The sequence below is a fragment of the Antedon mediterranea genome, chromosome 3, assembly GCF_964355755.1.
Source record: "Antedon mediterranea chromosome 3, ecAntMedi1.1, whole genome shotgun sequence".
Classification (NCBI taxonomy): domain Eukaryota; kingdom Metazoa; phylum Echinodermata; class Crinoidea; order Comatulida; family Antedonidae; genus Antedon; species Antedon mediterranea.
Genome location: NC_092672.1, coordinates 13358782 through 13375751, shown reverse-complemented (window position 1 = coordinate 13375751; position 16970 = coordinate 13358782). Strand labels below are relative to the sequence as shown.

The 16970-nt window shown below is 32.9% G+C and overlaps 1 protein-coding gene across 1 annotated transcript; it reads left to right on the top strand.

Moving 5' to 3' along the window:
• The first annotated feature begins 2111 nt into the window (after positions 1-2111).
• On the top strand, positions 2112-9190 carry LOC140044917 (CTD nuclear envelope phosphatase 1A-like). The gene is made up of 7 exons (XM_072089614.1): positions 2112-2465; positions 3112-3178; positions 3503-3621; positions 5035-5106; positions 5765-5881; positions 6629-6740; positions 7315-9190. Exons 1-7 carry the CDS (start codon positions 2367-2369, stop codon positions 7455-7457), a joined length of 729 nt encoding a protein of 242 aa, XP_071945715.1. The 5' UTR covers positions 2112-2366; the 3' UTR covers positions 7458-9190.
• Positions 9191-16970: the final 7780 nt, after the last annotated feature.

Sequence of the window (16970 nt, the reverse complement as noted above, 5' to 3'; positions counted from 1 at the left end):
ACCGACGCCATGGCGTAGTCTTTGCTATTTGAAAAAAGCAGATTACACATGCGTACTGAATGTGTATTCTATCAAATGGTAGAACTGTTTGAAATATAACATAAAATGGTTTTTTTTTTCTCGCACAAATAGAGGTTATAAATGATTACTGTTTACTAGAGTCATCATAGTTTGTAGCCTACATCATAACGATAACGATCGACGATAAATAGATAAAAATACATTTTCTTGCATAAAACAAAAGAACTATAAGATAATCATTTATGCTGTCTTTGATAAAGTTGGGTTTTTTAAAAATCCAATTAAATGACATCATGTTCAATATAAGAACAATAAAATCGTTGTATTGTCACGATATTGTTACTCGTACCAATCATGACGTCATTTGATTGGATGTGTGAAAATATAAGACAGCATAGATGGTTATCCTATAATTCTAGGATGAAAACTTTTTAAATTTCCTTCGTTTCAGGTATGAAAAATGCATATCGTTATCGCCCTAGTGTAAATGGGCCTTAATGATGTTTATAAAGAAATCCCCCGATCAACTACCCCCCCCCCCCCCCAAATCCAAAAGTAGACAAATATATAGGACCGGTTTCTGTAAAAATGAAATCATCTGTTTTTAACGGGTGTTTCGAAACTAGAGACCCGAGACCAGAGACCTGACACGAGACCCAATACGAAAAGGGAGACCTATATTTGGGTCTCCCTTTTCGTATATTAGGGTCTCACTTTTCGTATAGTGTGGTCTCTCTTTTCGTATAGTGGGGTCTCCCTTTTCTTATAGTGGGTCTCCCTTTTCGTATATTTGGGTCTCCCATTTCGTATATTTGGGTCTCCCTTTTCGTATATTTGGTCTCCCTTTTTGTATATTTAGGTCTCCCTTTTCGTATATTAGGGTCTCCCTTTTCGTATAGTGGGGTCTCCCTTTTCGTACGTGGGTCTCCCTTTTCGTATATTTAGGTCTCCCTTTTCGTATTGGGTCTCGGGTCTCTGGTCTCTGGTCTCGGGTCTCTAGTTTCGAAACACCCGTTTTTAACCGATTATTCTGTTTAACAGCACGCTAGACCCTAGATGTGCTAGATTTAAAGTACCGTATTTATTGAAAAAACGGCCTGGGCTGTTTATTGTTTAGGTGGTTTTTAGGTGGACATTTATTGGAAGAAAGTTGTTTATTCAATGGGAAGGGGTATAATCTAATGGAAATAGACGCCGATTATTCCATATGATGTGTCATGGGAGTGACATGGTCACCGTTTATTTGAGGGGAATTTATTTAAAGATCGCCGTTTATTCGGTGAGTGAACATTGAGGTCAAATATCAAAAGTGATATTATTCTTCAAGTGTACAAAAATACAAATGACAAATTTGAGACAAAAATTAATTCTTTTAAGACCAGTGGTTATCGAAGCATTGTCCTGACGCAAACATTATTATTATTATTAGCGAACCCAGTCTTTATAGTAAATACAGGGAGTACTATATAATACGTTCGACTATCCTATGATCATGTGTGACAATCTTCAGTTTATACCAGGCTATATTTATGTTAAATCTTTTACTTTTGTTTACAATAATGAATAGTAATTCGTCAAAGTAACGAATTAAAATATAGTTATTAATTCCTATTATACGCTGTTGCAGAGTCAGGTTGTTGAATGGTCTGGGTGGTAGTTGTCCGTCCGGGGGGGGGGGGGGGGTTAGTTGTTCTAAAGGGATAGTTTTCTGGGTGGTAGTTGTCCAGGGGTTAGTTGTCATACGGAGGTAGGCCTAGTTGTCCTAAAAGAGTATTTGCCCTCGGAGTATTGTCCAGGAAGTAGTTGTCCTACGGGGAGTTTTGTGTCAGAGGTAGTTGTCCGCGGGGTAATTACCCGGGGGGGGGGGGGTAATTGTCCGGGGGGTAATTGTTCCTGGGGGGTAATTGTCCGGGGGGTAGTTGTCCAGGGGGTAGTTGTCCAGGGGGTAGTTGTCCTAGGGGGTAGTTGTCCTAAGGGGGTAGTTGTCTGGGGGTATTTGTCCGGGGGGTAGTTGTCCTAAAGGGGTGGTTGTCCTAAGGGGTAGTGGTCCAGGTGGTGGTTGTCCGGGGGGTAAATGTCCGGGGGGTGAATATCCGGATACGGTGTGAACTATTGTTGAAAGTGCGCGCTGTATGATGGGTAGAGATTAGCATATCCGGAGAGCTTTCAATCAAGGTCAAACGTCAAATTAAAGATAGCTAGCTCCTCGCGCCACCACCACCAGAATGTTGATGTTTACTACGCCGTGCAAACCACAATTTCTCGGCGTGTGAAACATTTTTGTGGGAGGGAAATCCTAAGCAAAACCTCTCACACAGGAATCTGTTGATAATCGTACTATCCAAATGAAAACCTATTTACTGATGGGTATTAAAACTCTGCTCATGATTGCTTCAAAATTATGGGAGATCTTCAGTTATGTCATACGTAGGAATATTCGGAAGGTAAGGATTTGTTTTGTCAATGACTGTCTGTCAGGCTAGCCTAGCTAGCTAGCTAGCCTAGCCTCTAGGCATGCCTACTGTAGGCAAGGCCTAGCTCCTAGAGGCTTATTAAGGCCTAGCTTAGGTTAGCCTAACACTAACATAGGCTAGGTCTAGTCCACCTAGATGTAAAATAGATAATAGATGCAATGAATGGATGATATTAATTAGGAATAAGGATAGAATTGAATTCTTCACTAAACTAATTAAGCATAATAGGGCCTAGCTAGGCCTATCTAGATTCCTAGAGGCTATATATACTGTATTAGGCTAAGCCTAGACCTAGGCTATATATGCCTGTGTGTGACTAGAGACTGAGAGCCTAGGGTAGACCTAGTAGTTTAATTTCATACTAGGCCTAGGTATACTCTGGCCTAACTAGCCTCTAATAATATAATATTAATTATTTTAATTAATACTAGATAGGGCATTGATTGACAGGTTTCTAGAGATTTAGCCTATAATGTCTAGCTTCAAATTATCTAGCTAATTACTGTAGGCCTACACAGTTTTATTAAGAAATATATGCTTAATAATATAACTAGGCCCTAGGCCTAGGCCTACTATCTGTGCAAAACAAAATCATGTACATTTTTATTTTAATCAGTTCATCCAGCACCAAACAGTTAGATATGATGTTCAACCACTTTCACCACTTTCAAAACGCAAATTAGGTAAGTATCAATCAGCAATATCCTTTTTGTCAAATTCTGTTGGTAGATTTTTTCAATTCATATTTATCAATTAGTTTAACACAATACTATGCATTTGATTTCAAAATCAGGAACTTAACAAGAATGGAGTTTTTTTCAGTTCAGAGCAGATATTGGCTTAATAATATTATATTATTATCATGTTTCCATTTGATAAAAAGGATGTCAAAGAGATTCAACATTCCATATTTTGAATTGTGTTTCATTATACCAAGTGAAGACAGTATCCAGTATGTTTACATTTAATTTACTTTACTGAATTGTTTAATTTAATTCATTTAATAGATCTTGTAAAACGAAAAACATTAGTGCTTGATCTAGATGAAACTTTAATTCATTCGTATCATGACGGATTGATACGTCCTAATTCAAAGCCAACAATTCCACCTGACTTTGTGTTAAAGGTAATTTTCATATATATATATAAGACATAAAGGTATATGTCCTTGTTTATAATAATATAATATATACGAATTTGTTCATAGTTCATAGTTCATTTTATTTGTCCATACGGAAATTCATGTGACATACAATTGCTCAAAGTTAAAAGGTTAATACAATAAAATTACATAGCAACAAAATTCAACGACTTAACAACGATTATTAAAATGTCTAATTGAGTACGGAACAAAAGAATTAAGAAAGCGTTTTGTTCTACAACGTGTAGCCCTCAAATGCCTTCCAGATCTCAACCATTGAAAATCACTATAGAGTGGATGACTCTCATCTTTCATTATGGCAATGACCTTATCATGAATTTTGACGTTACAAACATCATCAAATCTAATGATCTGTTTAGTTATTCTGCACGCCTTATTTACTAAACATTGAACATTCTTTAAAGCGCCAATTCTAGCAACAATTAGTGATCAAAGACACTATGGACTTAGATGTTGCCTCTCTTCAACAACATTCTTCTCCCTAAAGGGTCACATCGTGTCATCGGCAGCCAACTATGGCACCATTACGTCTGTACACGACAGTGTGTATATATGAACTAGTACACCGGGGTAACCCCCTACTCATCTCGAAAGATGTACTAGGTTCTTTAAAGTGCACATGAGCCAGATGTACACTGGACCTACAGATTTTTAGTCCTTATCCAAGAAGACTTGTTCTACCACCAGAACCATGGAGCGAGTGAGCCTCGAACTCGTGCCGATGTTATGGCTATGGATTATGGTTCCACTGTCTTAACCGCTCGGCCACACTCACTATAAATGTGTTGACACACCCTATATTTCATTATTCAGAATCCAATCTAATCTTGACTCGTTTTGCATTCCCAGGTTTTCTTAATTTCAAATGTGTATGCAGATGAATATCAATGATCATTCAGTTTAACAGTTAGTAAACAGGGATATTTGATTGATTATGCCTACTACCCTCTATAAGGAGCCAGAGCAGTGCATCAATGTAACATGATTCACACCAGAAGATAATTACTTACTCTTGTTGAATATCTATCAAGTTGTAGTGCGCTTCATTTACACAGAAGCAACAACTTAGCCTCTTTTTCAAATTAGTGAATAAAACATTCCTGAGTTATAATTGGTTTCACATTTTTCCATGTCACAACAAGTAGATGAAAATATTACTACACATGCGCATTAGTGAACACTTACAATTTGTACAAATAAATTTGTCTATTGGAAACAGTTTAACATCCCATCTGAAGGACAAGGCAATGGAAGTAAAGCATTACAGTACTAACATGTGACATATCACTATATTTCATGGAATTTATAATCTTTATTGTAAAATATGATTTCTAACCAAATATGGCTAAATGTTTAATATTATATTCTGCATTACAGGTAACTATTGATGCCCATCCAGTACGATTTTTTGTCTACAAGAGGCCACATGTGGACTTCTTTTTGGATGTTGTAAGTTCTTTTATCCCAGAATAAGTTTAATAACATGTATAATAAAATTATGAGACTTTAAAGGAAATAAAAATAATAATCTTAAAAGCTCGGCGACAGGCATGAATTTCAGATATAATATTTGGTTAAAATACATTGATTGATGCTAGGTATTATTGAATAAAAACAATTTGTTGCCACGCCTTTCATTTTTCAAAATCTTTTTTTAATTCCTCTTTAAATCTAAAATCAACATCTTACTATAATTCACAAAATGTTGTGCATGTCTCTCTGTCTATCCGTCTTTATTCAGAGACTAGGGGTCACATGGTCTTCAAATTTGGTGGGTGGGTGTAGCTTGGTATAAGAAAGAACAAGTTTGCATTCGTAGAGTTAAAATCTCTAATTGCTTCGATGGAACTGAAACTTGCGTAAAGTAATCCTGTAGAGCACGTATTAATCTGGCGGGCGCCACCCAAGATCATGCGATGTCAAGGTTTAATTTCAAAACTACTCCGATCGAGCTGAAACTAGGATAAACTAATTTTGGGGATATATGGCGATTATGGATCTGATAAATGATGTTTTAAACTACATTTGAAACCTGCTGTTGTGCGGGTATACTTGCTAGTTCAAGTAATTCACAAAGAACTCAAATACATTTTTTTTTTGTAAACAGGTTAGCCAGTGGTATGATTTAGTGGTATTTACAGCAAGTATGGAAATATATGGTTCAGCTGTGGCAGATAAATTGGACAAAGGCAGAGGGGTACTCAAAAGAAGATACTACAGACAGGTATGAACATCGTGCGCAAATTCCTATAAAATGTTCTTAACCGTTTAAAGCCGGCTTTATCAGACGGTCTTACTAAAGCGATCCCTGTAATAGACAATTGCTATAAAACAATCTTGGATAAGATTGTGTACTGTAACAAATTGAGGCTGCACTTTACGTGTAGAATACCAAATAAGGTAATGTTTGTCATGCTTTCTCAATTTCGCTCATAACAGTACATACATTTTTACGCGAGAAATTTATTAATTTATTTAAGATCATCATTATTTGATTTAACATTTAAAACTTGTTCAATGTGTTGTCTTTCATGATCAATTATGTAAAGCAACGCCATGTTGACAAAAGACTGTTTTAAGACTCCTTCAAGTAGGCTTTTAGAGGGATTTTACAGACTGCTTACAGGTTAGACTTTGGTATAGCAATGGTCTATAAAATTACTTAATACGTCAAAAAGACCTAAGCGCTAAGACCGTTTATAAACTGCTTATATCAATCCACCCCAGTAAAGAATATCAGTAAAGGGAATAAAGACGGAATTGAAAAGGCGCTGGGTAGAGCAGGAAAGTAATTGGTTCATCTGTGCAAATTCTTGACTTTCTACAGCAAACGTCTTGCCGATGTGTTCCATGCTATATTGGACGACACCAATCATCCTCTTGACATTATCGACTCCGTTATCGTGGTAAGATGAGGACTTTGGAAATTTAAATAATCATTAGTTTACATGTATTTTTTTTGTATTGACAGCATTGTACATTAGATTGTGGTAGTTATACTAAAGATTTGTCAGCAGTGAGTGACGATCTCTCAAGGGTATTTATAGTAGATAACTCACCAGGAGCATACAAATTATTTCCAGGTAAATTTTTTTTTTTTAAAGTAAGCCATAATGTACTGATAGTATGGCTGTTTTTAGTTGTATAACAAGATTACACAATAATAGACCTAAATGCTTAATCATTGAATATGGAGGACAAATATTGATCATTCTATTCAATATGCTACAAAAATATCTATAAAAATTGCTTTGAAAAAAAGTATATATTCTTCCCATTCAATGGAATATAATATTTGTTGCACACCTACTGGAGGATGACTAAAAATATGGGTTATCAGCAATTATTGGGATACTTGGGAAGTCCACTTACCTGAATAGTAGATTCTTATTATTTGATAAGGAGGATTGTGCGTGATGTTAAATAAATGTTCTATTGCACTCTTTATTACATTACCGAGAGTGAAAGGATGATTCATTTTGTATTGAACTAATAATTTCATTTGATGAAACCTGAAATGTTGTTCTATTTTCACGTCATAAAATTATTTGTATCAGTACACTCATAAACATTAATTTTTATTTACTGTGCAGCATCATAACATGAGGTCTTTGCTGGCTTCATACTTGTTTATTGCTATTTTCATTGCCTTTTCAGAAAATGCAATACCAGTAGTATCATGGTTTTCAGATCCTAGTGATGTAGGGCTGTTAAATCTGTTGCCAATGCTTGATGCTTTGAGGTTTGCTAGCGATGTTCGATCTGTACTTAGACGAAATGTTCATGTTAATCGAGTATAACATTCAATAGATAAATAGTTGGTGAACTGTTAACATTTTGTATAATTTTAGCATGAAATAAGGTCTTATTTATCTTGGAAGTAAATTCTTACATATAAGATGATCTGAATCAATTGCTTGTATACGGAGCATGGAAGGTGATCTCCTATTTACAGGCATGATAGTAAGCCACGCAGGCCTAGCACTGAGTTCAAATTAAGATTGTGTGCAGATAGAGAACAAGGGTCATCCTATATGTCAGAATTAACAGTTTTGAATTGCTGCGGATTTGTTAAAAATCATGATGATATAACATTTTTACTAGAAATCTTGTGTTATTTTTGGTGAGATTTTAATTAAAGAAGATGGTGATAGCAAACTGCATTTTAAAATAATTATTGATAGTTTGAATTTAATCCAGATTGCATTTCATTGTATGACCTCACTTCTTGCAGTACAGTATTAATAAGATAGGGAAACTTTTTACAGCTTAAATTTGTCGATATCAACATTTGTGTTAAGTTTTTATACAAACCTGAGAGAATACTGTTACTGTATAATGCTGATTTATTTTAGCCTAGGTAGTGTTAATTATATCTCCTATGACTTCTTACATAACACTATAGAATAATTAAATCTACATTATAAAACATCATTTTTGAAAATTGCATAATCATTTACATAGTCATTACACCTATCCTTATTAAAATTCTGTACATTTGATTGATTTTTAAAACGTAATTTGTTCAGTGTACTTTTATATCATGGATAATTGTAAATGTCTTATAATATGCTTAATAGTCTTTTTTAAAAACTCCATTACCTCAGACCAAACTATTATCACCTGTAATGTTTTGTATATATGTTTAAAAACCCCTTTGGTTTTAAAAAAATCAAATAAATAAATCTTGTGAATATTTAATTTTGCATTCTTTTGTTAAACTATTAAAAAACGTTATTTTTACATTCCTTTGGTATTTTAAAGTCTGTATTTTTGGTTGTTTTCCCCTCTATAAATCCTTATTATTGTTTAAGTATTTTTGTTAAGCTCAACGAATTAGGATTAGGAAGTGTTTGGCAAAATATATTGCCCACATATAGTATAATTTAATTTGCCATGCAGTTCAAGATTATACTTATAAAAATAGTTACAGTGAAATGTAAGGAAGCAAAGTATATTCTTCAGTTCAGTAGAAATAGAGCAAAATGTCTGAAATAGTTCATTACCGTTGCTGAGTTTCTTTTGACATTCATGTACAATTCATGTACAATTCATGTCCAAGTAAAATTTAAAAAATGCTGCCCATTAATAAATGGCAAATATTTTTTAATTCATACTAAGTGAATTTTTTTCTATAATCCATATTTAATATACAAATGTGCCTTGTCACGTTTTTCTTGACATTTATGTACAATAGATGGTATGACATTTTACTTTGTTGTTTTAACTATCAGTTTCATTGTTTTCTAAGTAGCAACCAATATTCTTTTAAATGTTTATATTGTTAGAATACAATTTTAATGTTTATAAATAACAGGACTTTTTTTTGCATATGTCATGTGTTTCTTTGTCAGCTAACTATCTATGTGCCATAATAAAAAGACAACACTTCCAATGTTAGTGCTTACTGCAGTATTTATTTTGAATATTTAAGTACAGTAGGTATGGCGAAGTTTATAAATAGTAAGGCTACAGTATCTTTGAATTGATCTTTTTGAACAGCTGATAATATCCTCCTATGTAAACAAACAAATAACAAGTAAAATAATTGTAATTATAGAAAATGACTAAATTGTGTTTTACTATTGTTTTTCATGTGAAGATAATAATTGCATTTTTAAAACAATTTTGATTGAAGTAGAGATAGTAAGCATACATACTTTTTAAATCATACATCATGATGTCATTTTGTACTTTTTTTATTTATTATTTATTTTTTCGTGTTTGCTTTCTCTCTTAGAAGCTCTTTCAACACTATCAAACTAGTTTGCCAAAAAAAAAGTGTGATGTCCCCAGATATGGATTTATATGAAGTCAAAGTGCCCATATATGGCAAATCATTTTTTAGTTGCGTAAAGTTTGATAGTGTACAGGGGCGCAGCCAGTGGGGGGTCACAGGGGTCCTGACCCCCCCTTTTTTTTTAGAAAAAAATAAATAAAAACATGAGACAACAATACAGATCAAATCATCCTGGAGATACTGTGGAAGATTACTACCGAGCAGTATTACCAAATCAACTTCTTGATAACAAACCGAGTTAAAAACCCGTTTTTCTGCCGATAACAGGCCATGCTTTAAAATATTTGGCGTAGCACCCGAGTCTATAGTGAAGTGTAATGTTGAAGAAGTCTTCAAGGAACTTGAATTTGGTACGATGATCTGCCAAGACACGAACATCTTCATTCCGAGCTTCAGTGATGGAAGCGACTGTGTAAAATTAGCGGATCCAAATGTGTTCCCGAATGTGCGTGCACTTCTTCTAATCGCGTAGGCCTATGCCCGTAACGTCTGCTGAAGCTGAGTGGAGTTTTTCGACTTTATGGAGAACGAAAACCTGTTTGGGAAATCACATGTCTTATGAGCAGCTTTCGGGACTGTGCCTCATGAAAATACACTTTAACATGAACATTAATACAGAGAATGTCATTCGCGAATTCTGTCTCCAAGCCAAGAAGAATGTTCCAAACTTATGTTTAAAGATGCATCACGCGATGTCAAGAGCGCCGTTATAGTAACTAACGTAAAATGTATGATAATAATTTAGAAGTTAGTTATTACAATTATGTATAAGCTATCACCTATACTATACATTCGAACAAAATAGGTATATTTTTAAACAAAATATTGTATGTACTGGGTATGATAAGCGTCTCACATACACACGGAGCCAAGATAGCTTCTTGGACTTGCACAGTGTATGAACTCCAACCTTACGGTTCTCATTTAATAACATCACTCCCTCCATGCTATCATTCTAATTTCTTTTTTCAAACTTTTGCATCTCTACGTTCATTTCATGCAACTTTTGTCTTGGTGAAAAGGGAGGAATTCAAATAATTCCTCCTCTGAGTTTACAGCCTCTCTACACAAATCAACAAACAAGCAAGAAAAAAAGTGTTTGTCTGTGGCAGCCTGGAATATAAAAATGTTCTGTAATGAAAATGAGAGTTGTTTTTTGTTTTCTTTGTTTCAGTTTATTAGTGTTAACATTGTCATATTTGTGTGTGCGTAAACCGATTCAAATGATCTAGATTGCCCTAGACTGGCCCCCAGCCCATGGTTGCTCGCTTCGCTCGCAAAATACTCACATATTGGTTGACCCCCCCTTTAATTCTTTGCTGGCTGCGCCCCTGGTGTAGAGAGAGCTTTAAGGACGACATTTTCTTCCATAAAACAAAAAGATTCTAGAACTATTTTACAACCATTTATGCTTTCTTTGATAAAAAAAAAAACCAATATTCCCAATCCAGTCCTTGCGTTCTAGTGAGAAACATCTACTCTACACAAAGTACTGTGACTCTCTTGATAAATTAAACTATACAAATTACAATATTGTACAACGCAATTGTTTTATTATTTCTAAATTTAATGAATATAAGAATAATTGAAAAATTCTTGTATTACAGTAATTCAGTGTTGCATCCTGGAAAGAAAATATAGCTAAACAAGCGATATAAATCAATGAGTGAGAACTGGATGCGTGATCCTCAAAATGCTATGTCAATTCACTTTCAAAGGGTTTGTTGAGTGTGAATTTCATACAACAGTGGCATAAGTAAGTCTACTGGAATGTTCTCTTTTCTTTTGACACGCCCTAACGATTCTGGGTTGTGGGTAAAGGTACACGGAAAATGAAGATCTTTTTTGTTTATTTTATTTGGTTACCACACACATTTATACAAATAATAATGAATAGTAAGAACAAAAAGTGAGATATTATACTATAAATATAATTTGGGTAGGTCACCAAAGTAGGATTGAAAACAATCTTGAAGTCATCTAAAACCTATATTTCGTGACTCTTATGATCAATTGTGGCTATGTAAGAATAATTACTTTAATCGAATTCATGGAAGCAACGAAATACTATACTATGTACATGGATTGACCTAATACCAAGACTCGATATAGTATTTTAAGTCACGTGAAACTAAAATGTCCACAATTGAGACTAACCATTACAAGCTAGGTTTATTGGGGAAAATAAATATGAAATGCAAACAAATGGTAAATGTCGTATAAACATTTTTGCTGGTCTGTTGGATGGCATCTCATAATGGAGGTAAGCCTATCAGATTCAAATGGAAAATGAAATCAGTTTTAAATTTATCTTAGTAAACTAACTGGACGGAAGGCATACAATAAATTTCAGACAACTGCAATGACAAGTGACTATGTGCACAAAATGTCCACAAAGACATTTCTTGAACTATAGAAATGCTTTCAGTCATCTCGACATAATCCGACTTTCCTCAGTTTCCAGTTAAACTTGAGGACCAGAAATAATACATTTAACATTTTAAACCTTTAAAAGGGCATGGGATTCACATTACATCTATGTCATCTAATACAACCACATCAGCGTAAGGGACTCGTATTCATATTTGCTAAAGACATCTAACTCATGAAAAACTGTTCAATTGCAATGCACCTCAAATTAGAGTCAAACATTTAGTAGCAAGTAAAACTTAATTCCATCTAGTTTACAAAGAAAGTGCGTACAGACTTAGCGATCAACTCTTAAAAAGTATACATAAAGAACAAAACACAAAAACAGACCGTATCTGTGTAAAAAACAAAGGCTATAGGTGTACAAATCACAAAGATCTCCGAAGACTTATAATAATTATTATAAATAATTAACATATAATAAAGCTGGAAAGCTTTATAATATTCATGAGAAATATTTCTTTGAACTAATGTATATATTCTGCAGAGAATATAAATGTAAACAAATTTGAAGATAATTGGATCTAGAATACAAACAATGTTTGAAGATCCAAAATACGTATCATTTGTTTAAAGAATGTTGTAATTTACATGCCACTGACAGAGAATTGGGACATACATTGACATGTAATGTGGCACAAATTGATGCAGATTAAATAAATGATAAGAATCTGTAAATACACCCAACATCGACAAAGATCTGTCTAGGAATTGCCCAAAGAAGAAAAGACATTTTTAAATCTGGGAACTAATTATGAATTAAGAACACAAACAATATTAAATGTTAAACAAAGAGTCCACAAATGATTTGTTAAAGAGTCTCTAAATTCACTTACCCGACAAAGAACGGTTTAGGAAATGAACTGAGAAGGAATTTAGTAGACATTGATTTAATTTTGGATTTACAACACCAACAATAATTTTTAAAGAAGAAATCAACAAATCAATAAAGAATCTATAAATACACCAACATCGACAAAGAGCTGTCTAGGAAATCCACTGAGACATGTGGAGTTTATTTATGGATTTAGAACACAAACACTAATGATGAAAATAATTATATCATTGTGCTGTTGTTGGATGGATTAGATGAAACTGAAATTGCATCTCAAAAAATAGTTTAAAAGAAATATTTAGGGCATTAGTAAAACACAATTATTATAAACAAAGTGTATCATAGTGCAATAAAGAAAAACAATTCTTAAAGAATCTCTAAATACACCAACTGACAAACAACAGTCAAGGAAATGCACTTAATAGAAGGAATTTAGTAGACATTTAGGATTTAATTTTGGATTTAGAACAAAAGCAGTTGTTGAAGAAAAAATTCACAAATGCTTTGTTAAAGAATCTCTAAATATCGACAAAGAAATATCTAATTATAAAATTAGAACAAAATTCACGCACATATCTTTTGTTATTTCATATTTGAAAGAATATGTTCGGTAAAGAAGGAATGGAAACATTATCTTTTTTCTTTTGCTTATTATTGAGCATAGCCTAATGTTTAATTTCAATTTCCTGGCATACCAGCAGAGACGCCGACATCAAAAATCGAAACCTGTAAGCAAAACTTGAGGCGAAGAAGGTATAGGTAAAACAACCATTTGGCTCTACCAAACAGAAACGATAAAATTGTATTGCTGTTAGATGGATTAGATGAAAAGAAAGAATTAGGGCGGTTAAGTCAACACGAGAATTATAATCAGTGTTGAATTCATAAAGTGCAATATAAAATATCAAAAGCCCATAGTATACAGCATCCCATGGACAAGTGACTTTTGAAAATGCAATGAGAAATAATTTAGAAGACATTTGGTTGTGATTTTGTATTTAGAACACAAACAATTATTTAAGAAGAAAGCCACAAATTCTTCTTTAAAGAATCTCTAAATACACAAACCATCGAAAAGGAACGTTTATGAAATGCACTGAGAAATAATTCAGAATACATTTAGGATGTGATTTTGTATTAAAAACACAAACAATTATTCATAAAGAAAGCCACAAATTCTTATTTAAAGAATCTCTAAATACACAAACCATCGAGAAGGAACGTTTATAAAATGCACTGAGAAATAATTTAGAAGACATTTAGGATGTGATTTTGTATTAAAAACACAAACAATTATTCATAAAGAAAGCCACAAATTCTTATTTAAAGAATCTCTAAATACACACACCATCGAGAAGGAACGTTTATAAAATGCACTGAGAAATAATTTAGAAGACATTTGGGATGTGATTTTGTATTTAGAACAAAACAAATTATTCATAAAGAAAGCCACAAATTCTTCTTTAAAGAATCTCTAAATAGACACACCATCGAAAAGGAATGTTTATGAAATGTACTGAGAAATAATTTAGAAGACATTTGGGATGTGATTTTGTATTTTAGAACACAAGCAATTCTTCATAAAGAAAGCCACATTCTTCTTTAAAGAATCTCTAAATACACAAACCCTCGAAAAGGAACGTTTATGAAATGCACGGAGAAATAATTCAGAATACATTTAGGATGTGATTTTGTATTAAAAACACAAACAATTATTCATAAAGAAAGCCACAAATTCTTATTTAAAGAATCTCTAAATACACACACCATCGAGAAGGAACGTTTATAAAATGCACTGAGAAATAATTTAGAAGACATTTAGGATGTGATTTTGTATTAAAAACACAAACAATTATTCATAAAGAAAGCCACAAATTCTTATTTAAAGAATCTCTAAATACACACACCATCGAGAAGGAACGTTTATAAAATGCACTGAGAAATAATTTAGAAGACATTTGGGATGTGATTTTGTATTTAGAACAAAACAAATTATTCATAAGGAAAGCCACATTCTTCTTTAAAGAATCTCTAAATAGACACACCATCGAAAAGGAACGTTTATGAAATGTACTGAGAAATAATTTAGAAGACATTTGGGATGTGATTTTGTATTTTAAGAACAAAACAAATTATTCATAAAGAAAGCCACAAATTCTTCTTTAAAGAATCTCTAAATAGACACACCATCGAAAAGGAACGTTTATGAAATGTACTGAGAAATAATTTAGAAGACATTCGGGATATGATTTTGTATTTAATTATTCATAAGGAAAGCCACATTCTTCTTTAAAGAATCTCTAAATACACACACCATCGAAAAGGAACGTTTATGAAATGCACTGAGAAATAATTCAGAATACATTTAGGATGTGATTTTGTATTAAAAACACAAACAATTATTCATAAAGAAAGCCACAAATTCTTCTTTAAAGAATCTCTAAATAGACACACCATCGAAAAGGAACGTTTATGAAATGTACTGAGAAATAATTTAGAAGACATTTGGGATGTGATTTTGTATTTTAAGAACAAAACAAATTATTCATAAAGAAAGCCACAAATTCTTCTTTAAAGAATCTCTAAATAGACACACCATCGAAAAGGAACGTTTATGAAATGTACTGAGAAATAATTTAGAAGACATTCGGGATGTGATTTTGTATTTAATTATTCATAAGGAAAGCCACATTCTTCTTTAAAGAATCTCTAAATACACACACCATCGAAAAGGAACGTTTATGAAATGCACCGAGAAATAATTCAGAATACATTTAGGATGTGATTTTGTATTAAAAACACAAACAATTATTCATAAAGAAAGCCACAAATTCTTATTTAAAGAATCTCTAAATACACACACCATCGAGAAGGAACGTTTACGAAATGCACTGAGAAATAATTTAGAAGACATTTTGGGATTTAATTATGAATGTAGAACACAAACATAATTTCTTAAAGAAGAAATCCTCGGATGCTTTATTCAAGAATCTCTAAATACACCCACCATCGACAAGGAAAGCTAGGGGTGTAATTTTGAATTTAGAACACAAACAATAGTTAGTTGCATCTTAAGATTTAGTAAGAGAAGGAATTAGGGAATTTAGTACAACGGTACTTCGTTAAAGATTTTACACCTACCGTCGACATGGAACAGTTGGAAGAATGTATAACAATAAGAAGAATTAATCCACAAATGATTTGTGAAGAAAATTTACATACATCCATAATCGATAAAGAAATTTTCTAAGAAAGAATTTCGAAGACATTTTCTCTTCACTAAAGAATATCTAAATACACGCACTGACGCAAAAAAAGTATCTAGTCAATGCATAGAGCATGTTGGGATCACCAAAAAAATCTCAAAATAATTCAGAAGATTTTTGGAATGATTATGGATTTGGAACACAAAAAAATTTTACAAAAAAAATCCACAAATGTACTCTTTGTTAAATACTTTTTTTTCTTAATTGCAAGAATGTGTTCGGTTTATAAAGACGGAATGAGAGAATTTTGGCTCTTCTTCTTTGGCTTATTAACACAATGCTTAATCTAAATTTTTTAAATAATTTTAAGCATTTGCTACCATCATTTCAACACAATCCCTGCAAAGAAAAGAGGTCAACAGACGACAATCAATTCTACACATGTATGCAAAACTTTCGGTGAAGAAGGTATAGGTAAAACAACCCTTTGGCTCTACCACACAGAAATATGATAAAATTGTGTTGTTGTTGTTGGATGGACTAGATGAAATTAAAATTGTGACAATGTGCTAAACAAAAATATGGTAACATTTTGTTTCTGTTGGATGGATTAGATGAAAGAAGGGCAATACGAAATATAAAAAGCCCATAGTAAACAGCAAGTACTAAAATTGAAAGTATTAAAAGAAAAAGCAATTCCTGCATTTACGGTAGCGACAAATATCACTTAATGACGAAACTTAATGAAGAAAATTGTACTAACACTACTGCAACAGCATATAGCTATTCTTACTTGAAAGTTCACGACCAAAGATATAAAACTAAAAATACCTAGAAGATGACCATATTGAAATGGAATGGTCAACTCATAATATATAGTATTTTCATAATTCCAAATAGTTCTTTCAACCAACACAAACATTGATTGTTACATGGTAACATTGAATATCTTCATCCAGAGTGATCTAGGAAAATGTTGTCCTCTAACATTTGGCGTCTTAAACCTACAAATAAAATTTGGATTGTAAATGCTTGGCAATAA